Below are 23,333 nucleotides of genomic sequence, written 5' to 3' on the forward strand. Positions count from 1 at the left end.
TAGCCAAGGAAAGTGTTTCAAAAGGTATCTGCAAGGAACGCACAGTAAGTGAGCATGCACACTATTGTCATTTTTATAATTATCTTTAAATGTCAAAAGCACTCATTGAAAGATGGTTATGACTTGAGCAAGAGGACTTGAACAGGGTTGATGTTTTACCTAGTGTTCAATTTCCATGCCCATTTTACAGATCAGGAAGCTAAGGCTCAGAGAGGTTAGGTGAGTTGCCCAAGTGCACACAGCCAGATTACAATTTAAAGCCACCCCCTCTATTACTGACTTCCCACATCGTCTCCATGGTCAGAGTCATCTGGGAAGCAAAGCTCTGAAACGTGGGCAGGGGGCCAGAGACGGCAGCTCCCTGCTTAGGAAGCAGAACACTGGCCAGTATGGTGCTGCTAATGACAGCCTGCTCCCAGCCTGTGGGAGTTTAATAAAAGTCATGCAAAACTCGCTGTTGATGACTCTAATTGCGGAGTTTGGACCTGAAATGGAGAACATATGTGGAGAGAATAACAAATCAGGCAGCTCCCTTTTTAGCACCGGAGCTGCAGGGAGAGCTCAGAGTTCGCCATCATGCTGTGTGGAAAGAGGACTTGACACTGTGGCCTCACACCTGGGAGCCTCCGACTGCCCACTGCTTCCTGTGACCCCCTGTTTCCCAACAATGCGTATCCCAGCTGGGGCCTCTACTTCCATAAGGAACCATCAGAGAGAATTGTAGATGGTGTACCTATTAAAGCACGGGACAGATGTGGGGTGGGCAGCTGGACACTTTCCTCACCCACTGAGGAGGAGCCAGACCCAGGTGGGCTGGAGCTCAGGGGCAACCTCAGGCAACCTGGTGGTTGACTGTGACAGAAAGGGAAAACTGTGCATCACCTGTGTCTCTGAGAACAGCCAGAGCAAAGGATGCACTGATAAGCGAAACCATAACCAGACCTCCTCTTCCCAGTCTGGACAGTTTGCCTCTGGGTGTGAGTGACCATGTCATGAAGTTCTAGGACTTACAGCCTCCTGGGAGGGGCATAGATTTGAGACCTCTTTGCATCTTTGAACCATATGGGCATAGACTGGCAAGGTACCACTAAAAATATAATAAGTAGACATACAGAGTTAAACAGAGATGGATTAATAGTGATTACCTGTGTGTATATGCAAATTATGCACACCTATGTAAACACAAGTAAATGAAATAATGTAATAACCTGTAGTTAGCATTTACCATGAGTTATGCTTCATTTTAAATTGTGAAGGAAATCAGGAATTCTGTCAATGACAGGTTGGAGATTGTCTAGACAGCAGAGCCATAATTCACTGTGAATGGCAGAATGGAGTGGGGTGGAGTGGGGGAAGGGTTGGGTGGGGCTTTAAGGTTAGTTTCCTTCCTTTTGGTAGACATCAAGCAAAGAGGGGGACTACAGGATGCACGAATCAGGCAAGTCATGCATTCTGCCTTCTTAAAGAACAGAGAGCCAAGCTGCTGGACTTTAGGTCCCGGGCAAGAAAGGTGAGGCACCTGGTCTCCATGGACACTTTTGAGGACAGCAAGGGGGTGGGAGATGATTCCTGTCAGGAGTATCAGGAAGGGATGTGAACATCACAATCCTGTGTTCACAAAATAAAACATAATAGTGGTGTTGGTAACGTCAACTCATTTGCCCTGGCCATCCCATGGTGTGGGCAGACTTGGGACTTACTCTGTCTGATCCTGAGACCCACTCTTCTATGCATCGGCCATTTCCCAGGGTCCTCTGTAGCTGGGACCACCCCTCAAACAACCACTCCCTACCAAGAATTCTGTTCGGTGGGAAGGCATTGAAGAGTGATTCTCAGAGGGTATGGGCCACTTTGGGGCCAGCCTAAGTGACAGTTCTGAAGTTTTACTTGCTCAGCATTCTGCCTGAGTGGTGGCCCTTGGGACTGTGTGTGAGATGTAGACAACTCTCTTCAGGTGAGTTACTGAATCTAGCAGAGATTGGTGTGTTCAGCTGCAATCATCATTTTTCCTCTTGCGATGACGGGGAAGGAGGAAGGGTTATTTTTGGCTCATAGTCTAAGGGATATCATTTATCATGGCAGGGGAAGCATGGTGGCTGGAGTGTGAAGTGCTTGGTCACCTTGTTTGTACACACAGTCAGGAAGACGAGAGTGTACAGGAAGTGGGGCTGTGGACCCAATGAAGGTCCACTCCCTCCAGCAAAGCTCTAACTCCTAAATATTCCACGACCTTCCAAAATAGCACTACCAGCTGGGAAACAAGTATTGAAACATGTGAGCCTATGGGGACATTTCACATTCAAGCCACAGCACCGACCAGATCTAGAAGGCCACGAGAGGCTTCTCCAAAGCATAGCCCTGTGACCCTGCACTTCCAGGCATCAGCTGGTGCCCACTGGCCAGGAGTCATGGAAGGCACACTCCTAAGACAGGAAAGAAACACAGGGAAGATCTACAAATTGCACAGCCACTCTTTGCCTAACATTTTGTTTATTTATAGATAAAAGTCATGGAGAAGTAGAGACATCTGCCAAAGGTCACTGACAAGTGCAAAGCCATTTAAATTCTTGGCATAGAAAACAGAACTTTTGCAAGTGTCTCTGGGACATTACATGAAAGGTCTGGAGATGCAAGCCCAATCTATGAGGTGTTTTTAATGACCCCAAAGCCAGTGAGGGCATGACTAAGTTGGGGAGGGTGAGCATATCATTGGGATCCATTGGCAAATGGAAGCTTCTAGAAAGTTGTCAGCAAATAATGAGATAAACAACGTTTTCCATTTCTCTCTCTCTCTCTCTCTCTCTCTCTCTCTCTCTCTCTCTCTGTTTATCCATCCATTCATCCACCCATCTATTTGTCTATCCACCCACCCTCCTACCATATCTACCATTCAAGAGACAATGTCAAAATAGGGGTGAGAGTGTCATTGTGACTCATTTGCAAATGGAAACTTCCAGAAAGTTCTCCACAGACAATAAAATAAGCAGTATTTTTCATTTCATCTATCTATCTATCTATCTATCTATCTATCTATCTATCTATCTACTCATAGATCATTGAATTAAGAACTTTTAAAAACGGGGGCTGGAGAGATGGCTCAGTGGTTAAGAGCACCCGACTGCTCTTCCAGAGGTCATGAGTTCAATTCCCAGCAACCACATGGTGGCTCACAACCATCTGTAAAGAGATCCGATTCCCTCTTCTGGTGTATCTGAAGACAGCTACAGTGTACTTACATATAATAAATGAATAAAAAAAAACTTTTAAAAATGAAGAAGAGGGCTTGAGTGGATGTAGCCCACTGACAAGGCATTTACCTGGTCCATCCACAATGCACATACATAAATAAAAATTAAAACCAAAGGGGTAAGGACAGAAGAGCAATGAGACAAAGTCCATTTCCTCTTCTGGGCCTGGCTTAACTCTTGTTCAACACACTCCCTGACCTGACATGAAATTCTTCTTCAAGGTAGAACAGAATTCTCTCAGCTCAACTCTGTTCTTTACACCCTGAGTCAAAACTTGTCCTGAAGCACTGATGTGGCGACCTCAGAACTTCACAGACTTTCAGAGGGGTTAAAATCCCTCCCACCTTTCTTCTACCACCATGAATGCACCTTCCCAGAGGAGTGTTTTATCTTGATGTACTCTCTGTGGTCTAAAACCCTCTGGCGGAACAGATGGAAGGAATCCTCACCATCTTCTTTGCTCTTTCTGACCCCACACACTGTCTGTGAGGTAATGGCGTGTTTGGGTTTTCATCATGGAAGCTCTTCCTTCTCCAAGCTGCACACTTGGGCAAATGGCCTTTCTCTTTCTAGTTTTTGGCACAAAGCTCAGTGCATGGTTGGTGAATGGTTATGTGAATGAGTGAGTGAGTGAGTGAATGAGTGATTAATTGGATGGAGTCTGTAGAGAGACCCCATTATTGTATTTTTCCCATTAGAAGAAATTTTCCAGGCTGTTACACTAATTAGGGCTAATATTCTCAGTTATTTTGAGGATTGCTTAAAATTTGCTGCTAATTTAAATAAAATGGTTACATTTACTCATTAACCAATTAGCATCCTTCCCAGCAGCTTCACCTCACTAATTTGATTAGCTACATTATGCTTTCTCCTGCTCAGGGCCTTCCTGGAGACCTGGGAGAGTCACAACTCCATCAGAGTGACATTTCTTTCTGAGGGTCTAGCCCAGCTGTGAGACCAGTTTCTCCGAGCACAGCTGTCTCTTGGTCTCTAGTGTCTTTGGAGACTCCTGGCATTCACTATAAGTCACTCTGCAAACATTCCTATCACTATGCCAAGTGTATTTATCCTTCATGGGAAAATAAAACTTTTGGAAACATGATGTCTTCATGAAAGACAACCTTTTTAATGTCTGAAGAGTGAGTGAATTAAAAAAGAAGAAAAACAACATGAAAGTGAAGAAAAGAGGAGGTCAAAGGTCAAAGTACTGGTTTCCTTCCTCACTTCTTCTTGCTGGTGACCACTGATGCCATTGAGCAAGCTAGCTCATGCCTAAAATACTATTTGTCTTATTTTTTCAGACATAAAACAGACTCAGAAATTATCTAGATTGTTGTCATGGGGATAAGTCCTTCTGGGTACCCAGAAACCTACACTTTCCCATCTCTGCAGTCAGGTGAAACCATGTGACTCAGCCCAGCCAATGAGCTAGAAAAGGAAGTTGTGTCAGGTGCTGCTTAATCATGGAAGTGAAGGATTCCCAGTTACATGCTATTTTCAGATGGGAAAGGGAGCTTGTTGGGTTGAATTGTGTATCCCTAAAATTCACAAATTCTAATTTCTATTTCCCAGAATGGGGCCATATTTAGAATCAGGGCCATTGAAGACATCATTAGTTAAGCTTGGGTGAAGTCACACTTGCATAGAGAAGGTTCCTCCCCAATTCTATGAGGGTTTGTATGAGGTGAAGTTGGCATGAAGAATCAGAGCTATGTTAAAAGCAGCCCAAGAAGCTCCCAGGGGAGAGACACATGCATCCTTGACACTGTTTAGAAGGAACATACTCTGACTGCACATTGACCGGGGACTTCTTCAGACCTTGGGGGTAACCCTATGCTTCTCAGTTTGTGGCACTGGGTAAGGGAAGCTATGAGAACTGAATGAAAGACCACATCGTCAGGTTACCAGTCTACAAGGGTCATCAAATTACAGATGGTCTGAAGGGCATTTGGCCTTCAGCAAACTTTAGAAAGGGTAAGAAAAACGATGGTTCAGTAGGTAAAAGAGCTTTGAGTAAACCTGCTCGGCCACCAAGCCTGGCATCCTGAGTTAGATCCCTAGGACTCACATAATGGAAGGACATATGTGACTCCTAGAAAAAGTCATTCTCTGTTCTGCACACACACACACACACACACACACACACACACACACACACACATACACACACACACATACACACACACACATACACACACACACATACACACACACATACCTGGGATATGTTAATAAATAAATGTAATTTTAAAAAAGAAAATTATCTAAGACCTAGAAATAATATAGAAATAATATAGATGTCCTTTTGATATCATACTGGGACATTATTTAACAGGCCTGCTAAGAGCATGCAATTTTCTAATAGTATTGTATCTGCCTTTGTCTGCTCTCTTTACCTTTTGATTAACTCTCAGACACCATAGAGTTATACACCAATGCCTGGTTTTCTGCCTTGGTAGGAAAGGTCACACTGAAGGCTATAATTGTATTTCGCTTTATGGTTTTAACCACTTTGTGTCTGACCTGTCCACCCTATTCTGACACTGCTCCGTAGAAAATGCCTACAGATCTACATTTTAGATGCACTTAGAATTTATTTAATCATCTTACAGGGTTAGCAAGAACGGGTCCACCCATTGGGGCTGCCTTTGTATCTCTCTTCCTCTACAATGCTTGCTGTGACTGGCTGAAACAAAGACACAAAACTCATATGAAGCCACTTAGATAGCCCTTGAGAAAGGGGAAGAAGCTTTCCCTTTGAATGGTGACCAGGTGACGATTTAAAGCCAACATCATGAGGGGCCTGTCCGTTGTCCTCCAGGATCAGGAACACTATAGACGTATGGTAGACCCAAGATGATCTAAAAAGAAACACCTGGTAAAGTGCAGTCTTTAAAAGGGCGGGACTCTTCCTAGCATTAGTGGAGAAAAGAGGGTCTTGAGTTTGAGGTTAGCTGGGGTTACATCCTAAGACTGTCTCAAAGTAAAAGGAAGCCACAGAGTCACGGAATGGGAGAAACCTTGGGGACTTCTCAGTTTAGTGTACCTGAAGCCTACCAACATGGCTTGAGACAGAGATGATGGAATTGCCATTGTCACCTGAGCTGGTAGAACTCCTTGCTCTCAGAGAAACATGTGTATTGTTTTATTTTGGAAGGAAGCTTCAACTCTCTCTTAAGGATAATCACTGCTACCCTCGTAACTCAAGCCTTGTCACAAAAAATGCTTACATAGAATAGGTAACAATCATGGAAAAGCCTACATTATTTAAATGCTTCATGAACACTCATTCTGTAATCCTTGTAGTAACTCTACAAGGTAAGCGATGCTATAATCATTATTTTATAGGTAATAAAATTGAGGTCAAACATCTATCCAAGGTACCTGGTTAGTGAGTTTATGGCTTGAACCCAGCAATGATGTTAAAGAAGGATTAATTTTTATCTTATGTATATGTACATGTGGGTACCTAATAAGGCCCGAAGAGGAAACTGTATTTCTTTAAACTTTTAGGCAGTTCTGTGCTACCCAAAATAGGTTCTAGGGAGTATCCCAGGCCCTCTGGAAGGGCAACAAACACTGTTAGGAGCCATCACTCCTCTCTCCAAAGTTTCATTTTTATTATACTGTTAACCACTAAGCCATCTCTCCTGTCCCCCTCCAATTATTTGTATCTTATAATTGTGTATCTGTATGTGCATGTGAGTACATGTGGAGGCCAGAAGGGCATGGGATCACCTGAGCTGTAGTTAAACATAATGATAAGACATTTGACACGGGTGCTAGGAACTGAACTGGGTCTTCTGTCATAGCTGTTAACTGCTGAGCCATCTCTCCAACTTTCAAGTGTTTTAAAAAGTTATTACATTTATTTATGCATGTGTCTTGGTGTGCCAGTGAAGGCCAGAAGACAACTTTCCAGAATGAAGTTTCTCTCTCTACTATGTGGGTCTCAAGGATTGAGCTCACATCAACTGCATTGGTGGCAAGTGCCTTTGCCTGTCGAGCCATCTCTCCATCCTGGTCCTTAACCTCCATTTATTATCTCAAATGTTTCCTGTCAGCATTTTCAGGCTGCCTATTGGTTGCGGTTCTCATGGAAGGACATGTGAAGCTTCACAGCAGAAGTCAGAGAGATTGTCACCTGAGACTTATCTACATTCCATAGACAGCAATGTGAGGACCATTGTTCTGGGAAGTGCAGTATGCAGTTCACATGGAGATATGTGGCAATCCATCTATACATGTGTGACCATCTCTGGGTTCTCCCTTTCCTGTGAAAGGTCTTGCTGAGACCTGCCAGGAGGAGGGACAATCTTACAAAAATGGGATTAGACAAGGTCTGTGGGCTACAGTTGACTATTGGGATCTGTGTCTATCCACACTTTCCTAAAAAGGAACCTCCTTTTTTAAGCCTTTCTGTTATACTTTTTAGGAGTGGAGGATGCTTTGGGGAAATCCTGGAAGCCAGAAATCTCGACACCTCAGCAATCACTCACTTCATGTTCTTGTGTTCCTGTGTTCATGTTGGGTGATACAGAAACTCAGACCAGCGACACACATCCACTTCCAATATATGCTGGCTTCTCTGGCTCTCTTAAGTCTATCATCAACCAATTCCTGTCACAACAGAGTTCATATATCTTCCTTCTCTGGTAACCTGTTACCCAAGCCTGGTTCAAAGCCTCTTGGTCCCTGAAAGCATGAATCTGGGAGGAGAAAGCATCAGGCCCTGTAATGCCTGCAGAACTCAGGCACATAAAGGAGTTGATTTATGAAGGCAGCTCTCACAGTCCCTGGCAAGCACAGCATAGCCTCCCAACTCCCAGCTAAGTGCCTTTCAGAACATATGAACTAGAGATAAGCAGGTTGTCATAGCTAGTAGAGCTGGGTCTAGAGATGGCCCGGTCTAGCTTCATAGTATACAGATGGGCAGACAGATCCAGATGTAGCTAGTCAGTTGGGGAGAGATCAGACCTGTCACTACCCATGAGTAGCAATGCTGACTGAAAGGGCAAATGGGAAACCCTCAGGGATAACAGACTTGACTAGGATGGTGACTGTATTACACACAGAGGTAGGAATCCACTGAACTATCTAATTATATTTCATACATTTTAGCATAAAGTCATATCCCCACAATGGAAGATAACAAATTAAGAGAGCAGAAAAAGTGAAAGTGATACTGGAAGATCAAGTGTAGGACCCAGGCCTCCTGATGTCACTACATTGACCTTTTCTTCAATCTCCTGTATTTTCATTGCCATAGCAACTTGCCAATGCTCCAGGAGTCAGCACTAGTGGTCTTTGGCTGGGGAGGATATCCACCTTGCTCCAATGCCTGTGTTAGCAGGTGGTATTTGTGATGATCTTGCTGTTCCTTCTAGCATCTGACATCACCATGCCCTTTCCCTGAAGAACAATACAGTTGATGGGCAAATCTCTCCATGTTCTAGTACCCAGAGTACAGTGCTTTGAGAGCCGCCCTTTCTTCCCTCCAACTTTTGTCTCTCCCAGTTTCATCCTATCTCTATCCTCGGCTTCTGCTGAGAGGACAAAGTTCACAAATCACACCTCTGGTCTCTGTGTCATTATCCATATCTTAGCATTTCTTTCAGAGTCTTCTTGAGATTTTCATCAGGAATAGGCTTAGACTTCTCCAATTCTTCACAGTAAGTGAGGTCATAAAAGTGGAACCCATATCCTACAGGATTAGTGTTCTTGTGAGGCCAGACACCAGCACCTTTTTCTGAAGATCCTACTATCAGATGCTTAATTTGTTAGCATCTAGGCCTTGAGCTTCCTGACCTTCAGAGATGTAAGAAATGCATTTTTGTTGCTTAAAGTGCCCAGCCTATGGTAATTTATTTGGGTCCCACGAGCAGATTATTACAGGTAATATTCTTTAACAGAAACATACACCATCCCTATGATTCAACAATTCTATCCCTAAGTGTAGGTCCAAAAGAAATGAGTGTAGATATAAGTCAAAAGTCACGAGCAAGTATGGTCGCTGCAGCAGGACTCACATTACTTGTCTTAGTCACTGTTTGTTGCTCTGAAGAGGCACCATGACCAAGACAACTATTACAAGAAAAAGTGTTTAATTGGAGGTTTGCTTATAGTTTCAGAGTTGGTCCATTATCATCATGAAGAGGAGCATGATGGCATGCAGGCAGGTTCTAGAACCTGCACCCTAATTCACAGGCAAGAAGAGAGACTCTGGGCTTGGCATAGGCTTCTGAAACCCTCAAAGGTCACCCCCAGTAACACACTTTCTCCAACAAAGCCATACCTGCTAATCCTTTTACTTCTTTCAAACAGTGCCATTCTCTGGTTACTGAGCATTCAAATACATGAGCCTATGGGGCCCATTCTTGTTCAAACTGCCATAGCTCTTTATAGCATATTCATAACTCAGAATAAGACACAGTAAAACAAGTGAGCACCTTATAGGATCCATGAATATAACTCAACAGATATGGAGGCCAACACAAGAAGGTATTTTCTTCTCCAGGTTCTGGTTAATATAATTATGGTCACTTCATGGAAATTCAATAATCTGTACACTTATATTCTATCTATCTTCTATGCACATACTACATACTGATAGGACATTTGTTAGCATAAAGACAGTGGTATGATTTGAATGTGAAATGTCCCCCACAGGCTTAGGAGTTTGAACCCTTGGTCCCTGGCTAATTAATGGTGCTATTTGGGAAGGTTCTGGAAACTTTAGGAGGTGAAGATATACTGGAGGAAGAAGGTCACTGGGGATGGGTCTTGAGGTTTTGTAGCCTGGCACACTTCCTGTTTGCTTCTGCTTCCTGACTACAGACATGATGTGACATGTTAACCTCCTGTTCCTGCCACCACGCTTTCCCTGCCATGATGAGCTGTGTCCTGGGACTATATGCCAAAATAATCCTTCTCTCCATTAAATTGCTTATGTTGTTATGGTGATATGTAAAGTATCTGAGACAGTAACATATCAAAATCTGCTGCACTGTCCTATAATAATAAATGAGTTGCTGTGTTAACTGATGAAGATAGTGTGATTGGCTGCTCAAAGACCAACTAGCTAGTGATGTCACAGCAACATGGCCGGCCCACCGAAAAGATAAGGTATTAGGAACAAAGTGAACAATCACTGGGGATTCTCATCATTTGTACACAGGGTCATGTGACAGTCTTCAGTTGTGTGCTTATGCAGGTAACAACTTAAACACAGAAGCACACTTCTACAAAACTGATATGAAAGCACCCTTTCCAGTCACTGTTCTCTTCTGGAGTTCAACTCTGGCAACATTGTTCATCTGAACACCCCTTATGCAACCTTAGCCAGTGGCTGCCTATTGTATATTATTGTATAAATCAGTTCCATTACCCATGTTACAACATAGTCTTTGTATATCTGAAGTCTAGACCATGAATGGAGAATTTTAAAGGACAGCCCATTTCCTGGTGGCTGCCCTTTGTTCTCCATCAGAACTAGAAAGGAGACTCATGGCCTGTAGACTGTGACATGGCACTCCATGGAATTCAGGCACATTAGGAAGCTCAGAGGAACCATTGAGGTCCATTCTGATAAGGAAGGGCTCCTCTGCAAGAATCAGAGCTACACAGCTTCCCACAGCTTTCCAAAAGGAGGCAGAGGTTTCTCTGTAAAATGAATCTTCTCCTTTCCCATCCCTATTCCATAGGATGTTGGCCCCTAAAACACACAATCCCAGTTCTGTCCAGGCAAGGAAGGCACCACTTGGTTCTTGGACTCATATAAACACTTCATGATGAACATCAGAGATTTCTGAGCCCAGGGACACCATGGCAGAACCTAGCTGTGCTTCTCTATACCCAACACTCACATGCTCATCTTTGACACAGGGGTCTCCTGAAGACACTCACCTGGGGAGTCATCCCATGGCATATGTACACGATGGGGACGTTCTCTGTATCTGGGCCCTGATCAAAACACAAATCAGTCTTCAGGGAATTCTGCAGCTGAACATCAGAGGAAATATGGCCAAACCGGAGGGGAAAGAAGAGAGAAAGCACACATATTAATTTAGGAGAGGCAGGTGTAGCCCTCAGAGAGACTCACATACTTCAATCCCAGGTCACCAAGCACTATGGTGTCAGCAGGCCCAGCTATTTATTTATATAAAGGTATGGCTGGGGACTGGCTCGCACTCATGAGAAATCATGATGCTCATTAGACAGGAAGCTGCCTTTGCAAAGCTAGGATCATTCAAGTAAATGCAAGAAGTACATAGTGAGAACACTAGAGTCTCCATTCTTTCACTGCTCCAGGAGGGGAACAAGCCATGACCAGCCTTTGCTCTTGAGAGTTGTGGAAAGTGGATAACACTTTTGTTTGTTTTTAATCCAGGGAGGTCCTCTGGGGTCCAGTATTCTGTGCCTCCTGCAGATTCATTAGGGGCTTGGCCAGCCCCCAAGGGTGGTCCAGTTGCTGAGGACTCTCTGGAGTAGAAAGCTTGGTGGGGGAAGAAGAGAGAGGGTTCTGGTACAAGCAGAAGAGAGATAAATCTTTTACTCTTACTTAAAAGTGTATGGACCCAGACTCATGAATCAGCAGAACACATCTGGGTGTGAGAGTGCATTCTCAATGGCCCTCATGACCTAAGCCCATGCTGAGTCCTTGGAAAGGGTGGTCTGCAGGTCACAAGGCTTTTTCAACTATCCACAGCAGGGTAGAACATGAGGCACCAACCCATAGTCCATAACAAATGAATTATTCTTTTTCTTCCCATATCTTTCTGGAATTTGAACATAGGACAGTTCTTTTATCCTGGATCTAAAAGAGCCCAGATCTCCTGAGATGTGGTCTGAGGGTAATGGCCGCTAGAATTATGGGTAAATAAGACTACGTGTGAAGGATCTTCTGGATGTGTGTGAACTGAGGAACTCATATGTGACCAGAGAGGAGATGAAGCTCTGGGCAGATAGAATCAGAAATAAGAGGCCATCTGCCCCTGCTTGGATTTTCATGGCTTTTGAGCTTTCACACAAGGCCAGGTTCCATGCTCATAAGAAAGTGAATAGTGTCTTCTCCCATGCTCACCTTGGGCTAGATTAATTGGGTTTCCCTTCTTTCAACCCAAAGCCCCCTTTTAGAATGGGAGACTGGAGGGAAGAATCCAGGGATACTAAGGCAATGAACTATGGCCGGTTCACTGGTTAGGTGGAGGCCAGAACCAGAGAGAGACTGGGCTTGTGCAGTCCTAATGCCCTAGAAGCATCCAAGTGGTCAATACTCTGCCATGTGCCCACTGCTAGGTGTAGCTTTGTGGGAGAATGTGGAAATACTCTTTGAACTTGTTGCCTGGTCCATGAAGACAAGGGAGTAGGATCTAAATCTGTGATCCGTTATCAAGATCTGCTATGTGCTAGATCAAAGAGAGTCACAGATCCTGTTAGGCTTGGCTTTCCCCAGGTCCCCAGCCATGGCCTCTGGGTGACAGATGGGTATGATTTGATACAGTTCTCCCTGGCTCTGTGCTGTCCCTCTCCTATTAAGCGGGTGGTCTATTGGAACAGAGGAGTAAGAGAGACAGGCTGGGGGGTGATGGTGGTGCAGTGTTGACTTTAGCCATATAGTCTTGGACAAAGTAACTTGCCCTATCTCTTTTCTTTCCTTGGAAATAAGGATAATAACAGCGCCTGCCTCTCAGGGATGTTATGAAGATTAAATGAAATAATATCTGTGAGAACTTAGCATACGGCCTGGTAGCCAGCAGCAGTAATTGTTAGCTTCTTCTATTACTGCTGTAACCTCCCTGAAAGCCGTTCGGGAAAACTAGCTGTGATGAATGCACGGGTGTGCCAGCAGCCTTCCAAATGAATCGGATCTAGATCTCAGAAGAGCCCATAGGCTGGAACTGTGGTGTGGTGGCAAGCGCACCTCCCAAACCCCCAGCTTCCCCGTCTGCGATTCTATCTTCATGCTGTGAAAGTTGAATGATTTCAGTGCCCTCAGCTTTGCTGTTCTCTTGGCTTGGCTAGTGTTGCTGACATCCTGCAAGCCCCACTCTGGGGGTCAGATCACGTGTCCTATGCTTCCCTAATACTCTAATTTCTCTTTAAAAATTATTTTAATTTTAAGTGTGTGTGTTTGTGTTTGTGTGTGTGTGTGTGTGTGTGTGTGTGTGTGTGTGTCTATGTGTGGGTATGCACACCTGGATGTTGGTTCCTATAATGGCCAGATCTTCTGGGCTAGAGCCATAGGCATTCATGAGCTGACTCACATCAGTGCTGGGAACTGAACTCATGTCCTCTTCAGGAGCAACAAGTGTTCTTAACAGCAGAGCATGTTTCCATCCCCGCTCTCACTCATGAATCTTGGTGTAGCATTTAGCACACTGCTTCTTATTTCTTCTTTACTTGCCTGCCTCCTCATTCATCACAAATACTGGGTCTTAGTCTTCCTCATTGCATATAGCACTGGCAGGGCATGAAGAACATAGTTGCCATGGGTGTTGGAAGAGTGTGTGCAGGACGTGAACATATAAATGGCACTAAGGCTTTGCAAGTGACAGGGCCACAGTGTGCCTGATCTTGGAAACCAAGCTTTTTCCATCAGATGTGTGGCTATGAGCCTGATACTATTAAATGTGCCCCTTTAAGAGAATTACTGTAACCACTGAGGCTGTGCACAGTGTTGAACTTATATAGAAAGTCCAAAGTTAATGTCTAGATGCTGGGCATGTCTGATTCTAACTGCCCCTCCATCTCTAATTCTCGGTACCAGAACTGGGATTCATTCAAAGCTCCCCCATCTCCCAAACAGTGAGCTCAGAGGAAACCCTTATAGTACAGCCCACAGTTTCTTCAGCCAGAAGGAGCAGTAATATGCCCTATTAGTAGATTAATGACCTGGGCTATACACTTGACACTGGCCCAATTGAGTGACCCAAAATTTTATTTGACCTGAATGATGTAGTTGGAGCATGAATTGGAATGGAAAAATAAAAAGATTTTTAAAACCACTGCTCCTGCAAGGACATCTGGCCTCTGCATTTTAGAATAAAACTCATTACCGAGGGAGAACAATTCAGACCCAGTAAATGCTTTTGTTCTTGTGGCTGTACCCGGCATGCCCCTCATTAAGAGTTCATGGTGCTTCTGGATCAGCAAGCACGTCTCCGTTCCTGAAGGAGGCAGGCATTGACATGTGGACGAGACGGGGGGAGGGAGAGGCTAGCTGGACCTTGTGCAGTGGCTGGTAGATGAACATTATAAGGACAGTAACCTCCACTAGCCCTGGGAATGGCTAGCATGCTCATCTCTATGGGATAATGAGTGGGTGGCCTTTTGTGTGACAGAATGCAGACAGTCTGAGCTATGGACCCAGAGAGATCTAGACATAGCCTTGTACACTTACTATCTGGTCAACCAAAATGTTCCGTCTTTCTCATCAAAGGGCCCCAAGAGAAACCTGCTGCTGCCGCATGTATGTGGAAGATAAGACACTTTTATGTGGAGGATGAAAAGGGCCTTTAGCTGGGACCTAGAAATACAATGGCTATTTGCGAACACTCTCCTTGTGACTGCTTCCTCTGTCTCTCCTGGTAAGTGTGGCTGACCTCACTCAGTCCCAGTGGTGGTATGGTGAGGTAGCGAGTCTGGAGTCTTCCTGGCTCATGGAAGTTTGGTTCTAAAACTTTCTTTGAGCATACAATATTCTCGTAGGACTGGGTCAGCAGTGGCCAAGTGGCATCATATGGTTTTTATGGAGCAGAGAGTAGGATATGCCCTGGATGGTTCTAGTGGTGTGCACGGAACTAAGGGGCATCATACAAGGCAGTGTGCTTCTATGATGAGGGAGGATCCGGAGTATCATATAACAGCTGGGCAGCATCGTTTGAGGGGATGCTCTGACCCCCAGCCTCAGGAGTGGAAAGATAAGAGGTGCAATTTTGGGGTGCAAACATGCATGGGGCTCTCATGGAAGATATAATTCATCCCTACAAGATGGCCTCCTAAACGGTCTTAACTGAGGATTGTCTAGGGTTCCACCTGTGTGTCATTCAGAGCCACTGAGTATTAGCGTAGTGGGTACAAATTCTGAGTCAAACCTCTCAGTAAAGGCTCTTCACACTCCCAGGCAAGAGCACCGTCCATACGGTTTCCAGCTGGGGAAGCCCTTAACTCAGCTCTGATCACAGCGCACCAAAGAGGCCTCAGCTCTGCCGTCAAGTTTTCATCTTGGTCTATCAAAAAAGGCAGGAGGGATGCTCTCCAAAGCAAAGAACTGCCGTGATTCCAGCTAGTCTTTCAGGCTCTGTCAGAGACAAGTCAGGTTTTTGCCTATTTCTTCATATTCATATAGCCTGAATATAATATAAGCATCCCCACAGAGTGGAATCAAGGGCTTAGCTGACATAGAAAAGAATTATGTGTTCAGACTTTACAGCCAGTAGAGGAGATACTCTCAAATGGTAGTAATGTGCTGTACAAAACACTTTAAGAGTGGAGGGTCCTGTCCTGAAATTACTTAGATGAAGGAAGGGTTTATCATGGTCAAAGTATTTTAAACTGAGAAAGAAAATATATTTGCACTTCTTGAGTTCCTTCTAGCCAATGAGGGTGGTATTAACTTATCCATTTAACAGATAAAGAAACTTAGATCCACAGTCCGTAAAAAGGGACAAGGTCAAGATCTATTCTAGTTTGTATTTTTGATGGTGCTAGAGTTTGAACTCAGAGCCTCATATATGCTAATTTAGTTTGCTACCAGAGCTACACTCACAGCTCAGGGCCAAGATCTGAACCAATGGTATTTTCTCCACTCCATCCTCTGTCTTCTACCACACCCACTGAAGGTACATCAATCAACAAACCTTATGAAACCCTTCAGTAAATTCAGGGGAGCTTCTGACTCTCAGAACTCTTCCTAGGAAGGCTTCAAACACAAATAGGAGATGCCAGCCAGTAGGTGGGCAAGGCATTCAGGTGTTTGACGCCCCCAGTCACCCCAGTTGGGAGTACCAGTGGGCATCAGCTGCGTTAGTTTGCAATCTGAAGCTCAAGCTTCTTCATGCATGTTGTTCAGAGGGCTATGCAAACTTGGGTGAATGGCAGAGAACTGTAAAGGAGAGGTACAGTCCTTTCTGACAGGGACTGGAAAGACTCAGGCTGTGAAAGTGAAGCCTATTGAAGGTCCATCAGCCTGGGCTGAGCCCAAGTTTATCACAGTGAACTACAAAGGTGATAGTGGGCCTGTTCCCTCTCTTCTGTCTTAAGGCCCCTTTCTGGTCTTCTTTTCTGTCTGCATCTGATTGAAACCCCAAGTAAACCACTGGCTCCTTACCACTCCATAGGCGATGATGTCAGAGTACATCCTCATCTCTGGGTACACACTGACCAGGTACCACCTGAAAGTCTTACACTGCAGCTGCTTCCTCAGAGCCTTCCGTGCTGTGATGTCCCCAATGTCAATCCCTGAGTCCTGTAAAGAAGCAGAGGCAGAGATGCAGCTCCCACCAGGCCCACTCTGTATGTACTTGCTATGTAGATCTACATACTTCTACATCTATGTACTTGCTGGGACCCAGGACCTCCAGCCAAGATTCATAGACTTTCTGGTAGAGGGACCCTGTGAGGAACTAACTCATATGTTCTGCAATGCAGCATTCACCCCATAACTATGTTCACTTAGACTCTAAAATAAGAGGTCCATATTAAAGGGGACTAGTATCTAGTAAAGTAAGGGGGCTGAATACTCCACTACAGTACAGTTTAAGCATTATACATTTATTAAATTGTATTAAACACAATTGCAATACTATAAGAGCATTAGCTTTGACAAGGGATCACTATTAGATCCTGTTCCAGGACACACACACACACACACACACACACACACACACACACGAGTATATATATATCTCCCATGTTCATCTGCACCTTATCATAGGAGCCTTTTGTATATCAAGAATACACACACACACACACACACACACACACACGAGTATATATATATCTCCCATGTTCATCTGCACCTTATCATAGGAGCCTTTTGTATATCAAGAATACACACACACACACACACACACACACACACACACACACACACCTTTCTGCTTATTAAGTGACTTCTGCTTTTGTGTTTCAAAGGTTCAGTATGTTTGTACTGTGTTTTTTCCCCCTGAAAATTGCATCAAATCCTTTTAATGGCAGTGAGAAATGGTTAGTGGTCTTTCTTAGACAAGGGCACTTTGGCCTTTATTATTAGAAAACCATGAACACTCCTTTTCTCTTTTCCTAATATTTAAGTATAGTTGGCTTATATCTCTCATCCAGAATCTGTGGCTGCTAAGGACCTCTGAATAGAATTTTAAGAAGTCTTTAAAGACATCTTAAAGCTTAAGAATCTTACCAAGGAGCTGTCTGAATAGGACGAGTCCTAAATTCAATGATTAGTAACTTTGTAAGAGAACAGAAAGGAAGGCTTGCATATTTAGAAGCCCATGAAGGAGAGGCCCACATAGAGACCCAGCAGACCTAAGTGATGAATACATGGTCTCAGAAGCCAGGAGCCCCCAGATGTTGGAAGAGACCAAAGGAAAAAAAAGATGGATGACTGTCTAAAGCCACTGGAGGAAATGTGGCTCTGCTAAGCACTTTAATTTAGACTTCTGGGTTCAAGGCCTACTGGAAAAAAATGTTCTGTTGTCTTAGTCAACCAATTTTTGTGGCTAATTCATTTGGACAGTCTTAGAAAACTAATAAAAAATTGGCTACCCTGCAAATGGCTCAGTATTTCTGCCACAAAGTCACAAAATTCCATGTGACCAAGCCTCAAAGAAAGGGTATGAACAAAGCAACATGGGGACATCCTTGGCACCCAGGCTGTCTTTGGGCAGGGGAAGCAGCAGCTTGGAGGATTCTTGAACTTTACAGAAGGAAATACAGATGTTTGCTACAGGCTGGTTTCCCGTGTACTGACTGGCAAACTGATTTTCAATTCAAGTAGCTGGATGCAAGTGCTGGAAGCTGCTCTCACAATTTTGGGACTGAATATGGTGGTGAGGGTGCAGGTGAAGAGGACAGCTCTGCTCCATGCATGGCCTGGGGGAGGGCTCAGTAGAGTAGCAGGTCAAAGCAGACAGAGAACTCACCTGCATGACTAATAGCACCGAGAACAAGAATGAACATATTTAGGTTTTCTGGGTGCTGAGCCAGTACTCACCAGAGTCTTGATACATATTCACTAATGGATTCTCTGGGCTCCACCTGAGTAGGGCTAAAAGGCTTCTGTTCTGAATAGGCAGTGGCTGATAGAGAGGGAAAGTAAATGGAGAGAGATGTGCCTGTGCTTGAGCCAGTACTGGGATGATGATGGTTGGATGCTTCCAGGAAGACATGGCAGCCAAATCTTTCTTTATTAACTAATGGAGTTCCTATGTGTTAGTAATTGCCTAGACAAGTAGGAACACCTCATGGTCTATGCCTGAAATGGGGATCTGGAAGAGGCAGAGAGGCAAACAGACACATGAGGCAGGGAAGGAAGTAGAGAGTAAGGGGAAGACTCTACATAATCCAGCTTGCAGTGTTGGGTACCAGGGGGGTTGCACTGGGGCCAGGTGAGCTGTCAAAGAAAGCTTCCTGGCATCTGACATGCTTGAGATGAGTCTAAAACATGAAGAAAAGCCTGGCTCCTTAAGTCGTCATCTTGTGAGCCTAACATAGGTTCTGCCATCTCTACAGACTTACTGACCTGAATCTACAGGATGAGACCCAGAGGAGCATTTTCTAAGTTTTTCTTGGGACTTGGATATAGCTGAATAGCAGGTCCCACTGGCTGGGAGTTAGGGGGAAGACACCACAAACAGAGCCAGGCTGTCCCACCCATTAATAAACATCAGTACTGCTTCAATGAACCTTACCACCCCTCTGCCTTGTGCTACACACTTCAACACAAACATGCACGACGAAATGCCTTCAGGAAGTCCAGAGATTTTCCCAGTACTTCCAGCTTCAGGTAGGCATTGGATTCCTCAACATTTACTTTCCAAAACTAGTTCAACTAATCTCTAAGGCCAGGGCCAAGCCATTATAAAGTTCAGTCATATTTGAGAGTCACTGGTCTAATAAGATAGAGGTTGCAGACAACAGATTATTGTCTGACAGGCTGGTCATATGATGAGAGAGGCATGTAGGGGGAGGAACATTTCCCATGCTTGGGCTGGCTTCCTGCATGAAAAGTCACAAGACTTAAGCCTGTAAGGATGAAGGTTTGTTAGAGATGGGAATTGAACGGGAGGTGGTCAGTGGGTAATTTCAGGTAGAGAGAACAAGTGAGCAAGCACAGGGTTGAGAAGTAGCAAGACCTGCCCCCTCCAACAAAGACTGTGGGGGTGCAGGTGGAGGGCCCCAAAGGGGAGAGCCTGTGTCAAACGGTGCACCTGGCCTCACCTTTGTACTCTAAGAATCCTTCACAGATTTTGAAGAAAGGCAATGGATAAATAAATAAATCACTTAGCAAGGATAGATTTGAAGGGGTGAAGACTTAAAGCAGGGCAATCAGTCTGCATGGGCAAAGCTTGAGTTTCGATGCAGCTGGATATGGCCTGGTTAGGAAGGCTCTGTGATTGACAGAATGGACTAACAAGACAGGAGGAAGAAAGGACTATGAGCAGTGTCCAGCCAGATACCCGGCAGATGATAGCATGAGGAACTGAGACAAGCAATTAGGAAGAGGAGCTGCCTTGGATGGAAAATGATATCCTTAACTGTGGTCAGACTCAGCCTGAGTGCCAGAGAGGATAGCAGCAGGAGGCATCCAGAAGGCTGTTGAGATGCCAGTCCACAAGGGAGACTGGAGATATTAATTAGGAAGCCATCAGCATGTGTGTGGGATAGACATCAAGAGCAGAGGCTGTTACTGAGAGGGGCAGTATAATGAGAGGCCGATGAAGGGAACATGTCTGGGGAGAATTTAAGCAACAGTAGAGGGAGGATAAACCCCTTAGGGAGAAAGAAGTAGCATGCTGAGGGGGAGAGGCTTTCCAAGAGTATGGAACCACAGAGCTTAGGAACCACGGAATATCAAGGAAATGAGAATTCTGTGGGTTAAGAAAAGTTTTCTTAGATTCACTGTGTGTGTGTGTGTGTGTGTGTGTGTGTGTCTTTGTGTGTGTGATTCTGTGTCTTTGCGTGTGCCTGTCTGTGTATGCACCAGTGTATGTGTTTATGTGTGTCTGTGTATGAGTGTGCGAGTGCGTGTGTTTGCGTGTGTCTGTGTGTATGCACTTGCATGTATGTGGGTACATATAGAATCCAGAAGAGAAGAGTGTTGGATCTCTTAGAGCTGGTGTTACAGGTATTGGATGGGGCATCTAGCTTGTACGAGATGGAAGTATTATCTCTCCAGCCCCAGGTGAAGGAGTTTTCAACATCCAGAACATTATGCACTCAAGAGGTCAGTTCATGAGAGCTTTGCCAAAGGCAGATGAGATTGGGATGTGACAGGAGAGTGGTAGAAACTGGGAAAACCCTGACCCTGCAAAAGTTCAAAAATCTTAAAGAAGGGAAGTTGGAAGCTGGAAGTGACATGGGATGTGGGAGGGCGTCCTGCAGGTCTGTACACACGAATGTGTCAGGGGGAGAGGGAGAGAGAGGAAATGGTTTGTGTGTGCATGAGTGCACATCCATTTACTAGATACCAATCACCTTTTTGTGAGACATTGTTTCTCACTGGCCTGGAGTTCAGTATGTTAGCTAGGCTGAGTGGCCAGCAAGCCCTGGTGATTGTCAGTCTCTTTCCCAGCACTAGGAAGATTATAAACACATGTTACCACCCCAGGTATGTTCTGGGAATATAATTCAAGTCCTTGTGCTTTTGAAGAATGTGATTTACTGACTAAGCCATCTCGTCAGCTCAACAGAAACACACTGATTTTTTTTCCTCTATCTAAAATCTTTGCCTGTACATTTCCATGTCTAACTGTTTTCTTTCCCTTATCCCTTCAATTGCTTGGTGCTTGGTACTTGGTACTTGGTGCTTAGTGCTTGGTGCTATCCCCTCAGAGGGACCACAGGCAAATATTCATTTTCACTGAGTTTTGCATGTGGCATCATCTACCATTCACTGGGTTTGGCCAGAGTAGGGAAGACTGGCATCTTTTGGGATGGGGCAGAGAGAAGGGGGCAGACATGAGTGTGATACTAATACTGATCTCACACAGAGCTATGGGGTTCACCGGTGAGATCCTGGAGGGGTGACATTTTCAGCACCCAGGAACACCCGCAGTGGGAATCAGCATCCTAGGTGGAATACTGAGTCCAAACGCTCACAGCATCAGCTGAATCCAGAAATATGGGAGTTTCCCTAGAGAGCCCTTCCTGCCAGGGATTCAATGGAGGTTTTGCTGATTTACACTGGGGATCTTGGCTCCCCCTCACCGATTGTAGGAGCACTCAACTCAGGTCCCTTTCCCTGTGGTGGTGGAGCACTAGAGTTGGTACATGCATGCCTAGTATGCATGAAGGCCCAGACTCCATCCAGGATGAGAGCTTGCCTAAAGCTGCCACCCAAGACCCAGCCTACTTTTTAAAATAATTCAGCCAGAGCCACATGCAGTTGGCAGGAAGCTCAGGGTACAGGGCTTTCCCATGGAAACTTTAAACAGAGAGAAATCATTTCACTGTTAGAGAGGACTGGGGGCTTTCTGGAGATCAGCCAAGGTCCGGGGTGGGTGGAGGGAATCCCTGGCTTGGGAGGAATGACAGAGGCCATGCAGTCAACAGTTTTGTCACACAGAAGGTGACAGGAGCAGTGAGCTCAGGCAGGCAAGTGGGTAAGCAGGTTTGGAGTGCGACAGCTGGCATATGTTGGGTTCTCCCAACTCAGCATTTGAGAGTCATTTCCATACAACACACGCCAAGGCGAACAAAAACTTGGAGAGAAATATTACTTCTCCTCTGACATGTCTTCATATAAGTGGCTAGAGGAATAGAGGACAGTGACAGGCAAGGATGGGGCTCTATGAGACCAGAAGGTCATAATCCTCATCACCAATTGAGGATCCCTGCTGGAATGTGTCTTATTTGCATCCATACAGCTCAAGAAATCCCACAGATATATGGATTTTCCTTATTCTGCTTGGCCCAATGGAGAGGCTTAAAGCCAGTCTATATAGAAATTAAAGTGCCCTTGAGAATTCACCCTCATTACTGTTGCATTTACATATCCATCCTCCTGAACCACAAGGCACCAGGGAAGCTGAGACAAGGAAGGAGACTTAGAGCCATCTGAGCCACTTTTATTTGTACATTTTTTAGATAAGATCACATGTAGCCCAGGCTACCCTCAAACTCACTATGTATTAGAGGATGATTTTGACTTTATGATTCTCTTGTCTCTACCTCCCAAGGGCTGGTATCACAGGCCTGAGCTATCACCACAGCTGGTTTTATGCAGTGCTGGGAATTGAACCCAGGGCCTTACGCATGCTGGGCCAGCTTTGTACCAACTTGAGCCACATCCTATTTTCTAGTTTTCATTTAAAATGAGGCCCCTAATGTTCTGAGAGAACACACACTCCTCCAAGCATGCTGCATGGTGTACATAAGCAATGTCTCAGAGACTTTTGCCAGCTCCTTCCTGTATGTAGTAAGTATGGGCTTGACAGTCTAATGTGGCCAATGAGTCTCTGAATGTCCCTGAGAAGAAAAACCAAGTCTAGTGTTTTGTTTCAGACTTTTTTTCTCACCAAACTTGAAATTTTGCCCTAGCCAGGCTGCCCACCTCTTGTGGTATGTTCCATGCCATGTAGACATGACTTTTGAATTCATCCATCCAGACTTCAGCTACCCTGAGGGCATTTCTCCGCACGTGGGCAGTGAGGTCCTCTGTGTAGGGCTTGTGGGCTCGCTCGATGTGGGCAATCCGAGAGCAGGGCAGGACCTCCACACTCCCGCCACACTGCCATACCTGTAAAGGCAAGGAAAGGATGCACCCATCAGTTCCTCTGCTGCAGGTCACCCCAAAAGACGAACAGAGCAACCCAGCTCTCTCCACCTTCTCTCCACATACTGCCATGAAGGAACAAGCTGGGTCTT

General features: G+C 44.9%; 1 protein-coding gene across 1 annotated transcript in view; it reads right to left on the reverse strand.

The window, feature by feature from the left end:
* Positions 1–23,333, reverse strand: part of Galnt18 (polypeptide N-acetylgalactosaminyltransferase 18) — a 310,938-nt gene that overhangs the window by 27,434 nt on the left and 260,171 nt on the right. Inside the window, 3 exon segments of the mRNA NM_001079884.1 lie at positions 11,154–11,249; positions 16,579–16,716; positions 23,020–23,205. Of these exon segments, the coding sequence (NP_001073353.1) occupies positions 11,154–11,249; positions 16,579–16,716; positions 23,020–23,205 (420 nt within the window).

The sequence above is a fragment of the Rattus norvegicus genome, chromosome 1 (genome assembly GCF_021556685.1).
Source record: "Rattus norvegicus strain SHRSP/BbbUtx chromosome 1, alternate assembly SHRSP_T2T, whole genome shotgun sequence".
NCBI lineage: Eukaryota > Metazoa > Chordata > Mammalia > Rodentia > Muridae > Rattus > Rattus norvegicus.